The following is an 18,916-nucleotide window of genomic DNA, read 5'->3' on the forward strand; positions in this document are numbered from 1 at the left end:
GCAACACGATGCCAGTTTTGTAAGTTATCTTTCCATTTGGAGTCAGACAGACCATAATGGCGCATTTCCACCGGCGGAAATGGTAGCGTTTCCACTAGCATAGTACCTGGCACCAGGTACTATTTTGTCACAGGACGTCCCACACACAAATCAAGCCGAACAGCGCCAAACTGTAGCTCAGTTAAAACTACTTAACAAACCTAAAAACGTGGGTTAATCTCCAACAACTACCAGGGAAACCTCTATATTTAGGGACAGCGCCGCGATCGCGAGCGGCATCAAAGACCGCTGCTGCTGTAGTCTGTGGAGTAGGAGGCTGTACTCCGGAGACGTGTGGACAGAAATCAAGCCGAACAGCGCCGAATTGTAGATAAGTTAAAACTACTTAACAATCCTAAAAAACGTGGGTTAATCTCCAACAACTACAGAAGTCTGCGGTAAAGTCACTAGTCGTGTGTGTGTGTGTGTGTCGCGTACAAAACGAAGTCACCGCAGTTTCACTCAGCCGTACAGTGATGACTCCGCCCACGTTAAGTAGGTACTTTTTTGTAGAGCCATAAGTCATGGTTTACCTTGGGGCGTGGCTATGGTGTGATTGACAGTGGATGTTCACAGTGTCTTCTCCAGCTGCATCCTCTCACCCACAAACTGCAAAACTCAAAGAGTTCACGACAGCAGTTCATAAAATAATGTGAACTTGGGTTAGTATTGTAGTTTTTGCTTTGCAGAGGGAAAAACCTGGTTCCTGAATCATTTGACCCCTCTTCTCTTTGTTTCTTGTCTGCCAGGTCCTGAGGGGCTCGGGTTCAGTATTACATCACGGGACGTTCCCATCGGCGGCTCAGCACCCATCTACGTGAAGAACATTCTTCCTCGGGGAGCTGCCATCCAAGATGGTCGCCTCAAGGCAGGAGACAGGCTGCTGGAGGTAACAAAATGATGGAGTTTGGTGTGGATTTGTGTTTCTTAAACTTTCCATGTAGAGATGCACTTTTTAGAGATGAATAGAGCAATAGCAAAAGGCTGCGGGGGGGCGGGGCATCAGATAAATGATGAAATCCATCAAAATAAAACAACTGAATTGAAAGTATAACTAGTTAAGATGGAAAGGACTTGAAATGAAGTCACATGTTTTCATACTCTAATTGTGCCCCATTAACTTTAGAGGCTTTTGAGGTGTTAAGTGACATTAAATGCCATTTGATGAAGGATTTCTGAACACTGACAACACTGTAAAGCTGTTTTTTCACAGTTCTTTTTACCTACAGATGAAATCACTGCATCTGAGTCTCTGCAGTTAAGCAGGATTTTATATTATCTAGGATATTCCAAACTAAACCCAAACATTGTGTCTCCTGCTCAGGTGAATGGAGTAGACCTGAATGGACGAACCCAGGAGGAGGTGGTGTCTCTGCTCAGGGCCACACCCATGGGCGGAGCTGTGGGGCTTCTCATCTTACGCCAGGAAGACACGTTCCTCCCCCGAGAAGTGGTACATTCCTCACTCTTTACCTTTCTCAGAATGTTCCTTCCACACTTCTTCATCCTGTCACCATAAGACATCTCACTTCTTCACACATATATGCAGCACAGTCTTCCTCGCATGGATAAGTGTGGATATTTTAAGTGAGTGTGTCTGTGCTGTCATGAGCAGAGTTAATCCCAACAGCGAGTGGCATGCTGTCTTCTCATTTACCCGCTAACACAACACACCAGCCAAGCATGCAGACTGATTGTCCCGCTCCGTTGCTGCACTCTCCTCTATTAATCAAGCTGTGGCTGGCCTCAGAGGAAACCTGTGGAGCTCAATCTTCTCTCCTCATCTCCTTCGCCCTCTCCAGTTCCCTCACTCTGTCTCCTTCTCTTGCCCTCATGCTTCTTTCATTCTCATTCACCACTTTTGTTTGCCTCTCCTGCTTTATTAGGTAACCCTCTCTATCTCTGCATTCTCCCCCCCCCCCCCACACTGTGTTTTGCCTCCGAGCTGACTGGCTAGATTGATGGATTGTGGGGATGAAGGGAGAGAGACTGTGGGGCAGAGAGTGAAAAACACACTCGGTTTGAATATCAATCAGGCAACAACATCTTTCCATATTACTCTGTGCAAACAGTCATGTGAATCCCTGTGTGTGGCTCTCTGCTGTCACTCAGACTGAGCCTGTAACTTCACACTGGTGCTAATCTAATGCCGACACACTAGTTATGTTATAATGTTCCTCAAGGTTGTGCTTTTATCTAATTCCAGGTTTTATTCTCCATTATCCTCCACTGTTTGATATATTGCACTTCTGGAGCAACAGCAAATTTGTTTTTTTATCAAGAAGTGCTTCGATGCTTTTTATTTTTTAAAAGATTTCTGTCTGAAACACAAGAGTTTGTCAAGCACCAGTCACTGTAACTCAACTCAACTTGTCAGACACCATTGCACTAGGTGGCGATATGCCCATTTTCCAGCTTGTTAGTGGTTGACCTATTAGCTGGAGACTAGTCGGTAACTTTCTACTTGTAATTTTATTTAATTCATTCAGAGACAAAAGGAAACAACCATTTTTAAAATGTCCTAAAAATATAAATGAATGGAAGCAGAAAGAAGAATTGTCTTTATTAAATCTGCCTTATTATCAAACAAAACAGAGAACAAAAGAAACATTCTACCATCAATTACTTATAAATATTTAATTATTTAACCTTATGGTCTCATTGACGACTTCTTCTGTTTTTTTCCTCAGCCCTAGTCTAGTTTGAGATTTATTCATAACTGGGTGTGTTGCTACTTTACTTTAGTACAATTTCAGTCAGACTAACATGTATTTTAAAAATCCAGTTTTGGTTGGATTGACACAAATAATCTGAAATCCCCCCCCCCCCCCACACTAAAAAATGGTACCTCCCAGCACTCTCAGTAGTCATTATAGACACAAGCAGCCATTTGCTAGCAAGTAGTGTCAATCAAACGGCTGATTGGTGACAATTATCACAGCAGGAGATGCAGACGAGGCCATTGGCTGCCTGTCGCCGCAGGTGAACTGAGATGAGAGGAAATGCCACGCCGGTCGATACTCATCCTCAGATTAGAGTGCCACACTGAGTCCAGCTGACTGTGCGTACTTAGATTGTGGGATTTATTTGATCTGTGGTTATCAGCTGCAGAAGGTGGAGAGGCTGACGTAAAAAAGGGCTGTGATGAGACTCCAGGGAGACGATGGTCCAGTGCACGAAATGAGCAGCTTCTGTCTTTATCTCACTTAGTGAGCTTGGCTCAGCGTGGGCTGGTGAGATAGAGGAGGGTAAACAGCATGTCAGCAAACAAAAACATACAGAAAATAAACCTAATTATACCACATCATTAAAACACAAACAACGCAAATTAGGATGAAATAAATGGCACATTTTCCTGCCACATACTGAAGGTGTGAATTAAGAATGGCATTTAGCTTTTATATGTATGTGCTTTTATATATGCATGTGTATATATACATATATATACATATGTGTGTATATGTATATGTATATATATGTATATGTGTATATATGTATATGTATATGTATATGTGTGTATATATATATATATATATATATATATATATATATATATGTATATATATATATATATATATATATGTATATGTGTAAAGTCTAAAGTCTGCAGCTGTTATTTCCAAAGGCTGGGCATTACCTTATAAGGAATATAACAAGAACCTTATTCAGCTATGTCTCTAACATCCAAAGCTGTCTGTAAAACAACATATGATGGAAGAACACATGACTTTAACCTTCAGTAAGAGTATGAATGTTTATTCGTCGCACAAACACTTGGAGCTTAAACCTAAAACTGCTTTTATGTTTCTACCTCAGCTTTAATTATCTGTACTTATTGCAGTAATTCTCCAAATCCACTTAAAAAGCTATTTTTATTGCAATTATATTTTTAGTCATATTGCCCGGCCCAACAATTAGTGCCAATAATAAAGGTTCTGTACGTGATTGTACATGTACAAGAAAAATACACATAATCCAGCCAGTGATTACATTTCCTGTAGAAAATATGCACGGTCGAGTTTTCCCCCATTTCTCAGAAATGGGCCAGTTAAGGAGGAAATTTAAGCACAGACTGAAACTGATTCTGTGAGTCCTGACAGTAGACGTCTGTAAAGCCTGAGAGGAGAAACCAGAGGGTTGAAAGTTCAGCACTCGTCCAATAAAATCTTCAGAGGAATTGTCTTCTTTAGAGAGCTGGAGGTGAGATTCAGCTTTTAATGAATAATGATGGGCAAACCTTCAGTATGCACTTTATTTCTCAGACTGAAGTTCAAAACGCTGTGAGGAAGATCAAGGCTGTTGTGGTTATTAATATTATTATTTTATACAACCTTGGTACTGGGAAGGCCATTGATACTGCTGTGGTGACCTCCATACATTATACATCTATAAACCTCAGGTGCTATACATTCATCCATCACATTATATACAACTTTTTTGGGGGTCACAATGAGAGCTGGAGGTAATCCAAGCTTGTAATGAGTGAGAAGCAGCTTACACTATACAGTCATTTAGTGTTTGTATAATTCTAGAGCTGCAACTAATGATAATCGATTAATGTGTCGATTATTATCTCAATTAATCGTTTGGTCCATAAAATATCAGAAAACCTTAAAAAATTTCGATCGGTGTTCATCAAACCTGGAAATGATGATGTTCTCAAATGTCTTGTTTTGTCCACAAACCAGAATGATTCACTAAACCCCTCACAGTTAAGAAGTTTAAACAATCAGAAATCTTGTTTTTGTCGATTGTCGATTAATTTAGTAATCGATTAATAAACGATTAATCGTTTCAGCTCTATATAATTCTTAAAAACACATTTAGAGGAGTTAGTTTGTAGTACCTTGTAGTTGTCAGGTGTATATTGTGGGGTTCCACCATGCTGCCTGATGTGAACTGTGTTGCGTCTATGGCATGTTTTTAATCTTAATATCTAGATTAAGCCTGCATCTTGTCACCAAAAGAGAAGAGAGGAAAATAAGCATCTTCTTTTTTTCCATCCTCAACCATGACTGATGTCGCTGGGATAGTTAGAAGTAGAAGCGTAGTAGAGCTCCCCACCCACTGCAGCTATAATTTCGTCCTGACATTAGGACACAGCGCCGCACTGCGTCGTCTTTGCACGTAACTTGGTTTCCTGACCGATTTTAATCACACACGCACACACAGTTCCCCTCAGGTCACACTCAAAGCAGAGTTTAAGGTGAACTGAGCTCCTGTCTGTATGACAGCTGGACAGTCAGAGGACACCGGTTAGACACAGGAGCAGGATTGTGACGTGTCCTCTTTGTCCCCGGTGACTCTGCACTTTTTCGAAGATTTTGACACTTTGTCCTTGTGAACGCAGGCGTCGTCTCTGATCCACAGCTTCTATAGTAGGTCTGAGCGCATATGCACTACGCCGACCGCAGTGACCCATCTGTCTGCAGAGACTCATCATTTTCATACCTCGCATGCCCGTTAACTCATCACGCTGCATTCATTTACATATCTTTTATGCGCATATTTTCACTGTTTCTTCCCAAAAAAGTGTTTTTCTTGATTACTTTGGTTCTTCTGTCCCTCCCTCCTTCCTTCCTCTAGAATGCTGAGCCCCAGACGCAATGCCCCAGAGATTCGGTAAGACTCCACCCCGACACTAGCCTGCAATTAAACCCACTCCCTTCTTTCTTTGGGGATAAAAGAGCTTATATGTACATATTGGGGTGTAACTCGCGAGTTAATCAAAGTGCAAGTCACTAATCATGCGTGGAAATGTTAGTCAGAAACACTCGTTCAAATCTCCATCCAGACTTGCTCGAACAAATCACAATTTCATGGTTCATCACGTACGGAGCGCTCCAACTGTGCGGCGGAATAATTTGCTCCATCACTCTGCTCAGAGCTGTGTTTGTCAGCGAAGGTGGGAACACACAGGCGTTTGCTTTATTTGACGGCTGTGGATAAGGTTGTCAGTCTGGCCTTCTCACTGCAGACTCTCTCAGACAAGTGAGGTGAATAATAAACACTCACTTTAGTTTAGCTTTCACTTTATTGGGGGGAAAAACACAGGCACACCTGCATCTGTAATGGAGGCACACGGCGTGCCATTTCCATAAATACTCATCGCTCGGAGTTGTCTTTGTTTCAAGGGGGCATTTGAGTTGAGTATTTATGAATATCCATGAAGGGAACTTGCAGAACAATCATGAGTCATGATTTTCTTTAGAGATACAGGCTCCCCCCCCCCCCCCCCCCAGGTGACTTTTCAGAATAAATCACTAGGACTGTTTGTTCAAGCCACTCATAACATGATGATTTTCTCCATCTTCCCAATAATGGAAATTCACCACAATCACCGAGGGCTGCAACAATTATTCTATTCACCGATGACTAAATGAGTGTTTTTTCAACAACTAAAACAGCAAATGTCTGATTTCTCAGCTTCTTAAAGATGAAAACGTTCAAGTAAAACAAGTAAAGTGAGTATGGTAATATTTCCACACAGTATAGAATCCTTTAATGATTATATTTTTGCCTAAAAGAGATTTAAAATTATACACAAACCCAGAACATACCCACTACTAATCGTAAAGTGACAATTACTGAACATCTATATTAAAAAAGACCCTTCTGAATCCGCTCTACAGCAGCTGTTAGACGCACATATGTCAGATTAAAAAGCAATTCAAATATTCACCACTCACCATTTACCTCCCAAGCTTGAGTTGCAATTTAACAACCTCAGACTTCACGTTCCACATCTGGCCTTACCTTGGTTTTGCGTCTGGCCCACTGCTGGTAATTAGAACATTAGAAGCGTAATTGACCATTTAATGTGATTTGTGTGTGGACGATCCTCAGACATGAAGGAACGTCGAGGCAGGAGTCTGATGATCGTGTGTCGCTGCAGCTGGAAGCTGGAAGCTCTCACACGCTCAGACGCGACGACATGTGTCATTCCGTCAGGATCAGAATGTGCAGAGAAACTCACCAGGGATTTGGTTGTTTACTTTTCAGTGAAAGCTGTCGACATCGTTGTAGATGTTAGAGTCAGTGAAAGTCACCCATGTTGTTGTCTTTTACTGAGGCTTCTTATTTCTCTGAACTGTTCAGTCCAAATAGGTTCATACTGTTGTTGTTGATATTCGTAGCCAGACAGAAACTTTTTTTTAACCCTTTAACACTGAGCATATCACAGATGACACGTTTGCACAAGCGCACTTTGCATTTGGAAAAACACCTGCACATAGTTTCCATTTTTTGGCCTATTTTTGGACATTGAGACAAAAACTCAATACAAATGTTATTTTAAATATGTTTTATTCTGTTTAAATCAAGTTTAGCACTTCAAATCTGGTGTTCCTGTTCAGTGTTGGGTTTTTTGTTTTTCTTTATTTAAATTAAATTAAATTAAATTAAATTAAATTAAATTAAATTAAATTAAATTAAATTAAATTAAATTAATAAATTAATTAATGCATTTATACACACTTGTGGTAAATGTAAATAACTGCCAGATATTTAAAAAGTTATTCTGAAAAATAAAAAAGTCATGAGTCACATGACTCTTCTGAGGAGAAACCTTATTTTTGTCATTGAATTGAGGTAAACGTGTAATATCTAAAAAGCTATGACTTTTGCTTTTGCCGCTCACCCTTTCACTCACACATTAATCCAGCAACTATGTTCCATCAGACGTCTTTCATACCCATTCACACGTCGCATAGTCGCTAAAGAGCAACGTGGGGGTTCAGCGTTTTGCTCAAGGACACATGGGTACGTAGTTGTTTGTCTCGGCGTGGCGGCGATGCCAGCTGGGATTGACTTCAGCTCCCAAAATAGCCTTAACTGGTAAACTGGATGAACGGAGGGATGATCGTATGTCACCTCTCAGGAAAATATGTGTTCTCCTTTATTTTAGTTGTTCACTTCTCCAGAAATCAATGTGACCACAGGGACTTGAATGGGACAGTTTGAGGAAATGCACCGTGGCCTCGCTGCCCCCTCTCTCCTCCATTTAGTCTTTTCTCACCTCCCTCCTTTCCTGCTTTCCCAACAACGAACCTGCAGATGAGTTCTCTTCACTTCTTTCCCGGAACATCAACCACTGTAATGGACTTGATGCCTTTCAGATATTATCTGTTGTCAGGCATCTCATTTTAAACATCTCACCGCCGCCAACATCATCATCAACAACAACAATAACAAGAATGTAGGCACCATGAAAGTGTAAAGCTTTAGCTGCACAGTGTGTGCGTCTGACAGAAGAGCACAGCCATCCATTTATTTAGGTAACACAGTAGATCTCTCCTGTAGATGCAGCAATAACTGGATTTTAAGAGGACGGCCAGGGAATATTGATCATCCCATCATTCATGGATAACTACTTTTTGTGTGTGTGAATCTATGAAAAGTAGGAATAAAAGAAATAAAAGGAAGAAATCCTCACATTGGAGAAGTTGGGAGAAGTTTGAGATTAATTAATCAGTCATCAGTGAGATACATTATTAAAACAAGACCACACAGTTAACTGGACACCTTTTTCATTTCAATCAGGCTGCTTAGGAAAAAAAATTATAATCAGAATTTCTGAACAGCTGAAAAAATGTAATTATTTATCCCGAAAACAAAACAAAGAAAAGAGTATGCGTTCATTGAAGCTGCGGGTTTTGGCGACACTTTTGAGGTTGACACCGCGTGACTCATCCTCTCTGTGTGTGTGAGTGAGAGAGAGAGCTGTGTCGAGGGTTATGCCGCAGACAGAATGCAACAACTGGAGTGGAAAAAGCTCTCACTTCTCACTTCTCACTTCTCCATTTCAACCTAGTGATCCAAAAATCACCCACGTTTCCACAGCAGTCCACTTGAGGCTGTCATTCTTTGGCTTGTTTTGTTTTTAGCTTTCAAACATGTGGGTGGTAACAAAAACTTTTATTTTCACCAACATTAAAAACAGTACTAATATATTTATTGTTTTAATCTTGATTATGAAAATACTATAAAAACATACTAAAATACTCTAGCTTGTTATTGCTCTTGACCCATATATATATATATGTCTCTTCGGGGGACCCTCGTGTCTAACATGTTGACTCTGACTGCTCCCTTAGCATCCGATGCAGCCTGTGATAGACGGGAAACCCCATTGGCTGATTGAGGTAACTGCTGCATGACGTCACCAGCTTGGGCAATTTAAATGTTTAGAGAAAACTAAAAAAAAAAAGGCAATAAAAGGCAAATGAGACACTTATGCTGACTGCACAAATGGACTGGGAGTCATTTAAGTCATTTGTTGCTTTGTCAATGGGCTGTAAAAACCAAACACTATGGTGCATTTCCAGTGTCTCTTTCCTTATGGCTCTCACCCTCGTCTCTGTTGAGTTTTCTTCAGTGTTTCTCATCCTCCTGTTTCTTTATCTCTCTATTTAACTCTGCTCCTTTCTCTCACGTGCACACACACATTCTGAAGGCACACTTTCAGACGCAAATCCTCTCTCCTGCACCTGGCTTTTCTACAATGGAGCTCTGATCAAAGGCATCTGTCTTCGCCTGCCCCTGATCGTCCTGTAATGGACCCATAACGTGAACATTCACCTCCATTGTTTATGCCATTAGTCACACAGACTTATGGAAAATTACTGCCACGCTACATTGAAAAGCCATCAGCGGCAGCCGTGCTAAGATGCTATCTATCACACGTGCATGCTTCCTCTCATGTCGGCACAGAGACGCTCATTGTTGTGCAACACTGAGGGGTTTCTCCATGCACTCATGAAGGACAATGTATGGCTCCGCATGGCACCGTGTGCATTTAAACTGACAGTATTCGTGTGTCTTTTGCATTGTATTAAATAGCACAATCCATGCATGTCGCATGACACCGTCGTCCCTGTAATGCATTTATATTATTTATGGTGTTCTCTTTGCCGTTGGGACAGTAGCAGAGACGAGCAGCACAAAGAAACTGTGTTATTATTTATCCAAAACACTGGAGAGCAGTGGTTCTCAAACTTCTTTATGCCAAGTAACCCCTGAGAGAATATTGAGCTCTTGAAGTAACTCCATTATCAGAAAAACACAGTGGTGTAAATAGGTCGAGCAAAGTCAGCTACAGGCTTTTCACCAGAGTCTTCCTCACATCATACTTCATACACTGGTGTAGTTAAATTAGATTAAGATGAAGCAAGAAAATAAGGTCAATCTAATTATTATTATTATTATTTAAAATATTTGTGTTTTAATTTTCTACTCACTCTGCAAAATTCCTCAGTTCCTCAGTTCCGATCACATGCCCCAGTTTATACAGTAGAACAGTTTTTGATTTCCCACCAGAGGAAGCTCACGTACCACTGTAGAGAATTTTTAACCCTTGAACACCGAGCGTATCGCAGGTGACGTGTAGTTACGCAGCGGTTTGTGCTACAGGAAACATTCGCCTGGTTTCTGACAGCTGAGAAGTTGCACGACAAAAGCCAACATGTGGTTATTACGTTCATTTCAGTCGCGCTGCTGCAGGAAGGCGGCGAATCAGCGTCTTTGTCACGAGAGAGAAGAGAGTTGGAAAAACGCCTGTACATCGTTTCCAGTTTTTGGCCTGTTTTTGCTCATTTAGACAAAAACTCAAACAATGTACAACTACAACTTTTCTCAGTAATGTTTTTCTTCATTTAAAATCTTAATACACTATTTTAACGTGCAGTAAATTGTAAATAACTGCCAGATATTGAAAGTTATTGTGGAAAAATGGAAAAATGGGCAAAGGCACTTACACACAGGACATTCTCTGGTCCTGTTATAGTTAAAATAAGGGACATTTTGAGGGTTAAAGAAAATTATGTATGTCCTTTGTTGTGACCGTCACTAAACTGTGACCACAATAGAACGCATGTTAAATACAACAGGATTTTAATAATATCAGAGTGTAGAGGGAACCGTTTCTGAAGTTACATAACTTTTGTTTTATTACTCGTGCAGGAGACTCACTGCAGTGATTAATAGTTGCAGCTCTGCAGCAGCAGCAGCAGCAGCAGCAGCAGCAGCAGCAGCAACAGCAGCAGCAGCAGCAGACTCGTTGCTGTTCCCGTGTTGTGCAGCGGCCTCTTGGTGACACATACGAGTCAATCAGTGAGGGCCGTTCTACCACAGAACAGGCTCTCCGGCTTAATTAAAGTGATGTTTCAAGCTGCCACCTGGCCCATTCTCACACACACACACACACACACACACACACACACACACACACACACACACACACACACACACACGTTACAGCCACCCATATAGCTGGTCCACACACATGCTCAGAGTATACAGTTACATAAACTATACTGAGACTTTCACACATTACAAACACAGAGTCACCATATGGCCAACTTCACACAAAACGCACAACCTTTCAAATCCACCACCAACACACATTCCCACATCAGTAGACTCACAAAGTAGCGCGCACACGTACGTGGAGTGACGGGGACCAGCTGCTGATGTAATTGCTGCAGGTTGGATGAGGTTATGAATGGTTTGTAATGGGGTTGGGGAGCTGGAACGAGCGAGCCACATTGTGTGTGTCTGTCCGAGAGAGAGCGAGAGGGAGGGAGGGAGGGAGGGAGGGAGGGAGGGAGGGAGGGAGACGGACGAGGGAGACGAGGGCATAGTACAAGAATGACGTTTGCAGTGAGTGCACATGCTGCTTTGTCTGTTTGTAATGAATCATATTCTCTGGTTTCAAATGGTCCAAACCGGTTTAAACCTGGGTTTCAGTGGTGTGAATGTGTTTAAACTGCATTCACTCCTTGATTAGTTTCCCATTACCATATAGTACCTGCTCAATGTGGGCGGGGTCAGCACTGCGAGGCTGCATGAAACTGCCGTGACTTTGTTTTATACGTGACAAACACAAACGAGCGACTAGTGACTTGTAAAGCAGTTGTTTTCAGTGTAACTGAATCATTAGAATCAGTTTATTAATTAATTAAAAACATTTGTTCAGTACTTCCTCCATGACCGGAGCGACAGGGGTTGTGATGCAGCTCGTCGTTCAGAAGTGCTGTTGCTAAATACAGACTCCTCTGTGAAATTTTAAGACATTTTCTTGGTAAATGTTGGAGATGAACCCCCGTTTTCAGGATTGTTCAGTCTTTTTAACTGATCTACAGTTCGGCATTGTTCGCTTTGATTCTTCTGCCTCTTCTTGTGACGCAAACTATCGGCTCAGCTCAATTGGAACCTCGCCTCAAAAAAAGTACCAGGTACTACAGTATAGCTAATGGCAAAGCAAAATATCTGTGCTGTGTGGAAACACGCCGTTACTTTGTAAATCTTGGGACAAAGCTCATTATTTTTCATTTCATAATTTGGATCAAGATGTAACATTTGCAAATAAAAGGAAACAAAATAGTAACCACAGCAACATTGTCACATTGTTTCTTCTGACTATTTTCTTTATCACGTATGACATCACAACTCACGCACAGGTGAGACGAGTGGCAAGGTGGGATACAAAATCACAGGGCAGAAAAAAATGGTAATTTTATGGCGGGTTCATCCAACTTTCACAAATCTCAGATTCATCCACCACTTTTCTCTTTCTTCATTGTTCTCTTTATCACTCATTCACCCTGTAAACACACACACACACACACACACACACACACCTACCTGCCTTCCTCTCCTCTCCTCCTGCATGCTGTGCCAGTCTGTGTTCTGTCGCTCACTCTGGTGTTTGATATTCATGGTCTATCAGCATGAAGCGACAGCGAGACGTGTCGGGAAGAGCAAGAGAAAAGGAGGGGAGGACAGGTGAGGGTGAGATGAGAAAGACATGGAGACGGTTAAGTAGTGAGCAGAAGAAGGGAGGGATTGCAGGACGGGGAGGTAAAGTGTGGTGGAGACATGAATAAAGATCGGCGGGGGAGAGAGCGCTGCTGTTTTCTGGGTGTGTTTTTGTCCACAAACTTTTGGTCTCTTACTGGAATAGAGGAGAGGAAAGTGAGGAATGGAGTGGTAGAGAGAGGCAGACGGTGAATAAGAAGAGATGGATTGTGCGACAGTAGGCAGCCAACAATGCTCTCCATGCCCGACTTCCCTCGACCAATTACACCCTTCACTGCCTCCTTCACACCTTCCTCCCTCCCTCCCCCTCTCCATCTCTTTCCTTTGCCATTCTCACCTCCCTCCCTCTCTCTCTCTCTCTCTCTCTCTCTCTCTCTCTGCCTCCCCTCAAGCAACTTTCCCCGATGTCATCAACTCAACAGGTCTGTTTGTCCGGAGTTCAGATCACAGTTGATCCTCCAGGTTCAGGTCAGAGTGTCTGAGAGTCGAGAGGAAGAAAGGAAGTTGACTCACAGTGTATGAAAAACACTTGGATATCGTGTCCGTGTCCACAAACCCAAGCATTCCACTGATTTGTAAGCAAGTCTATGGAAAAAGTTGTAAGACTTCACCAAAGCATATTATTTATCACTATTCCTCTATAAAAAAACAAATATCACAATACAAACTATATAGCTGTGTGTTAATGATGCCGTCATGCATGACCACTAAATGTATCCTCTACAACACAAGAAAGGTAGAACGCCAAACCTGATTCTAAGACTCTGGAGTTAGATGAGGGCCAGATTTGATTATGTGAAGATTTCCGGGGGCAAATGTTTCTTTAGAGCTTTATTTTTAACACTAAAAGTTACATTCAAATGTAGTTTTATAAAATAAATGATTTTATTGTCACAATCATCGTTTTTAATTGGCATTGTAACAAATCTAAGCCACACAGGAGTGAAAATATGAAAAAATTCACATCTGGAGTCAGATATAATTGTTGAGGACTCACACCGGCAACCCTCCAGTTACAAGCCAAGTTCCCTTTCCACTTGGCCATGGGCTGGCTGCCCCTCAGCTCTCACTTTCCTATTGAAGTTTGGTCTCATTCAGATTAAAGAGGACAAACTGAAGATGTGTGAGCAGAGGATTCAGTGATAGAAGGCAAGAGAGACAAAGGGGGGAGACAAAAAAAGAGGGAGAGATATCGTGAGGGTGAAAGATATGAGGGTTCATATCCAGTAGATATAATTGAACTATGTCCATCCACACCTGAACAATAACAACAACATCAAAGTAGTGCCATCTCCCTTTCTCTCTCTCTCTCTCTCTCTCTCTCTCTCTCTCTCTCTCTCAGTTGGCATAAAGGTAAAAATGTCCATTATGATTTTCACACTAGTTTTCTAAAAGCAGCGTTTACCATATCCACACTAAAATACAAGGCCAGGTTTTTTTTGTTTTTTTTAGTTTAATCCACTCCGTCGTTTCTGCAAAGCTGGTTTAGCACCGGCGTTCTGTGAGAGATAAATGGGGAGAATAAGAAATAGGAAAAGGAGGTGACAGAGGAATGGTGGAAGCCTGAGAGAGAGAAGAAATGAGGGTTAGTGAGGTGAGGTGCAAAAAAAAGAAAGAATATGAGCAGATGGAGATGGTTATTAAAGTCAGAAGTGGTATAAAAAGACAGGTGTGGAAAAGAGGTGAGAGGGAGAGAAAGAAGAATAGGTCGAGAGAGAGAGAGAGATACAGACGATGGCGATGTCTGTCTCCTTTTGTGTTCCACATGGATTCATCTCTTTCTGGCGGCCTTTCACTCACACTCCCTCGCTCGCTCACTCCGTCTTTGTCACGCCCGCACTCTCTCATTCTTTTCACCCTCTTCTCTCCGGCTCCTCGCCTTTTCACCCTCGCTCTATTTGTCTCTGTCCCTCCACTCGAGCCCATCACTCTTCTTCCTTCCTTCCTTCCTTCCTGCCTTCCTTCACCTCCGCTCCTCAACTTTGTTTTCCTTTCTGCCTTTTCTGCCTGGATTCAAACTCTCGCTTTCCTGTCTCATCACTCAAAATCTCTCGGATTACGAGACATTTAAAGGCACAGGATTTGGACCAGTTTTTCTCCCCCGTGTAGCGTTGATTATTATGTTCTATCAATAAATCAATAAAAACGATCTGTGTTTTCTGATCACCTTTAATCATTGTTAGTTACTAGTTAAAGTCCTGTGGCTGAATACATTTTCATATTATAATCAATGACTGCTAATATGGGCCTGTGCTAACTTCACAGCAGAGGTTGATCTCATACATAATTTAAAGCTAATTAATTTGCTCCAATAGGATATTTAACAACCTATCAGACCTTTGTCCTTTTGGTTTGTATGAGGGAAGAAAAGGGTTAGTGCCTTAACCTTAGCCTTAACTTAACTTTGAGTGTCTCGCTGACGATCACGTTTGCACACTTTGTATCAAAGTGATTATTACGGTAATTTTCCCGAGCATCAGCGTCTTTGTTGCCAGAGAGGAGACAGTGGGAAGAACACCTGTACATAGTATCCATTTTTTTTGGCCTGTTTTTGCACATAATTTTTATACTGTTCAAATTTCACATGTAAATTGTCAAAGCAGTATTTTAACTACTGGGTACTTGAAGTTATTCTGGGAAAAAACGGCAAAAACACCCCTTTTATGTTTGAAATAAGTCCATTTTGAGGGTTACGTGTGAATTACACTTCCTTTACCAACAATACATTCTTGAAATCATAACAGATTCAGTGACTCTTGGAGAAATATGACCTTGACTCAATGAGAATCTACATGAAACTCCATTGAAAACCTTTGTTCAGTGTAAAAGAGACAAACTTGTCTGCCATTGTAAGTCATTGTTTGCCTCTTTAAATGGTTTTAGACTGGAGTAACAGTTATTCCACACACACACACACACACACACACACAGCACAACACAGGGAGAGTTTTTTCTCCCTTTTGGTTTTAATTTAGTCTCAAATTTATTTCAGGTAACACTCAGGCATCTGCAAAGTGCTTCTCATTCTTGTTTGTCCTTTATTTTTCTTTCTCCTTTTCTCTCTGCATATCCTGGCTTTGCCCTCCTCCTCCTCCTCATCCTCCATTTTCCCTCTCTCTCCCTCCATCCGTCTTTCTTCTCTCTCTCTCTCTCTGTTCCACCCAGAGCAATTCCATCTCTCTCCCAGCAAACAAAGGCAGCTAATGACATGCTGACACCGAGCCCGATGATTGAATTCATTAGGCGTGCACAGTAATTGCACAGGCGCGAGCGTGCACGCTGCCATCTATTCAGAGGACAGCTGTCAAATAATAAGCAAGAGAGAACAGCTTTTTATTGTTGAGCTGGAAGAGTGTGTGTGTGTGGGGGGGGTGAGTATAGAGAGGGAGAGAGGGGCACCTGTTGTGGAGGGGAAAAGAGAAAGAGAGAGTACTCAACGTGTCAATTACACTGCTGTGTTCATTCAGGGTTAGGGAGAAGTTTACTGCCTGTTTGACGCACTTGGAATCACAATCCAGGTACATGGTGTGGGGGATTTGTCATTCAGGTAAATGACATGCCTCTCTCTGAATTAGTTTTATTCTCTTGGTACATAATGAGGGGGGATACAGTCCGTCCTCACATGAGGCCAGAGGTCAAGATGTCGCTTATATATGCTCTATATATAGGGGAGAGAAGCTCTGTATGCCCTTACCAAAGATAAAGACGAAGGTGTAATGTACAACTCTGAGCTCTACATCTACATATAACCAGATTTAAATCAGGTCTGACTCTGAATTTCTTCCACACGGCACCTCGCCTTGTTCCTCCAGAGGAATGTTGGTGAAAATTGGGTTTGGAGTAACAATCACTTATATTTACCTTGCACCTTGACTCACAGTTCAGTTAAGTAGAGAAACGTTGTATTTTTTCTGGTAAATAATGAAAAGAAACGGAATAATACTTATTTTCATGACATTTTATAGTTTCCTCACCACTGGACTAAATCATATACATTAAGACCACAGGACGTCATCCAACTTTCCTTTATAGAAATATTCTAATACTACTCATATCCAATATAATATAGTTGGCATTAAAAATGATAATTATGTGAGTTTCCCTACAATCTCTATACTACTGTAATGTCAGTAGTTGAAAGCATCTTCTACCTCGTGTATATATTTAGCGCTGATGAACCCGAAGCCTTTTCCTGCTCATTCAAACTCCCTGATTTAACACCTGGATGTGCTGGTGTGTTTAACACTAATTTATCTGATGTAACTAATGAGCTTGTGCTCTGATTTACTGCCTGCTCTCTACACCGCTGCAATTTATGCACAAGCACTTTTCATTAACCTCAAGTGGCCAAATGAAAGTCCTTTTAACTTTGGCCCCTCGGCTAACCCACGTAGTGGAAGCACCGCGAGGCCGAACGAGGGTTTGTGTTACTGCTGAAGGCTGAAATAAATGCATTCATGTTTTTGCTTTGTGTAACTAAGACTGAGCTGATGTGTGTTTAAATATTCACCACCTCTTTATACCCCCGAGATTTCAGTGACTCGTTTTAAACGTGTTTCTCTTTGATGTGTCTCTTAAAGAAGACGGAGGAGGATGATTTGGTGCTGACTCCAGACGGGACCAGGGAGTTTCTGACCTTTGAGATTCCCCTCAGCGACTCGGGCTCGGCCGGTTTGGGGGTCAGCGTCAAAGGAAACCGCTCCAAGGAGAACCACGCCGACCTGGGAATCTTTGTCAAATCCATCATCAACGGAGGAGCAGCCTGCAAGGTGCACGACACGCGCCGCTGTCGCTGTCAGTTTGTTGTTCACTGGGATATAAGACGCACCAGGAGTTCAAGGATCTATTCTTAAGAATCCGTGTTCTATCCGGTCCTCGGGGTGACGCAACGACTCGTAACTCCCAATGAGGAGAGTTCTGTTTGTCAGCATCCACCGACAAAAGCTTTGTGTGCGATCACATGTTTTCTGTCGCTGCGTGAGGCACTGCAGTCAGTTTCAGTTGTCTGTCAACGTGATTGTTTGTCATCCAAACAAGCTTGTGTTGACAGCTCGTGATAATGGACATAAAAAGCACACATTAAGTCATGGCTAGAAACGGGATACACTGAGAGTGAGACTATTATAGGCTGTTAGATTAGATAAAGCTGGCTGCTTTAGGGTTTAGCTGCGTCCTTTTCTCTCTCAGAGGCAATAATGCATCGTTTTGTTGCCTGTTACAGCTTCACCTAGTTACAGTACAGCTACTCCCCAAGATGTTCTTACTACAACCAGAAAGATAATACACATTATGCCAAATTTAAAATATCTGCTTTGATTTCCTGAGATTTGAAATGATTTATCTCAAAAATCTAAACAACAACCCAGAGAGAGGCACCATTGACGCTTTATTTATTGAGCTTTATGTATTGCTGGTTGCTATTTATTGTATATAAAGTCCCAACTTTTTCTCTTTTTTCTAAAAATGATATATTTCTTTCATCGTGTTGCTTCTCATCCGTCAACAGGATGGACGGCTACGAGTGAACGACCAGTTGATTGCCGTCAACGGGGAGTCGCTATTAGGCAAAACCAACCAAGAAGCCATGGAAACGCTCCGCAAGTCCATGTCAACAGAAGGCAACAAGCGCGGGATGATCCAGCTCATCGTGGCCAGACGAGTGTCCAAAAGGAACGAGGTAGGTGAACGATGGGCTTGACCGCAGGCTGCGAGAATTGTCTTTTACTCAAAGTTAAGATCTCTGTCTCATCAAAGAAAATGACAAAGATTGGATTCCACAAGATCCCAAGGACAATCACTTGTCCAGATGCAAATCAATAAAAGTGGACTCAAAGTGGCTCTTACAAGTTGCCCTCCCATCTTAAGCTGTGTCAGCACATTTAGTCCTTGACTTTGAGGGAATTGGTCCTTGAAAGTCCGCGATTTTGATGTCAACCAAGGTTTTTCGCAGCAGGAGACTTTGTGGCTCACGTGTGTCCAGAAGAGCTGAAAATATCTCCAGAACATTCAGGCAAAGGATGCTGAGCATGTTGGAGGGAGAGCATTAGCTTTGTTTGCTGTG

General features: G+C 41.9%; 1 protein-coding gene across 10 annotated transcripts in view; it reads left to right on the forward strand.

Moving 5' to 3' along the window:
- Window positions 1-18,916, forward strand: part of LOC131471006 (partitioning defective 3 homolog) — a 224,019-nt gene that overhangs the window by 115,970 nt on the left and 89,133 nt on the right. For 5 of the 10 annotated variants that reach the window (XM_058647180.1, XM_058647236.1, XM_058647219.1 and 2 more), the window contains 6 exons: window positions 789-928; window positions 1,364-1,492; window positions 5,626-5,661; window positions 9,135-9,182; window positions 17,436-17,624; window positions 18,362-18,532. In XM_058647180.1, the coding sequence (XP_058503163.1) occupies window positions 789-928; window positions 1,364-1,492; window positions 5,626-5,661; window positions 9,135-9,182; window positions 17,436-17,624; window positions 18,362-18,532 (713 nt within the window). The remainder of the gene's footprint in view (window positions 1-788; window positions 929-1,363; window positions 1,493-5,625; window positions 5,662-9,134; window positions 9,183-17,435; window positions 17,625-18,361; window positions 18,533-18,916) is intronic. The other 5 variants (XM_058647253.1, XM_058647259.1, XM_058647200.1 and 2 more) reach the window with 3 other exon arrangements.

The sequence above is a fragment of the Solea solea genome, chromosome 1 (genome assembly GCF_958295425.1).
Source record: "Solea solea chromosome 1, fSolSol10.1, whole genome shotgun sequence".
NCBI classification, from domain to species: domain Eukaryota; kingdom Metazoa; phylum Chordata; class Actinopteri; order Pleuronectiformes; family Soleidae; genus Solea; species Solea solea.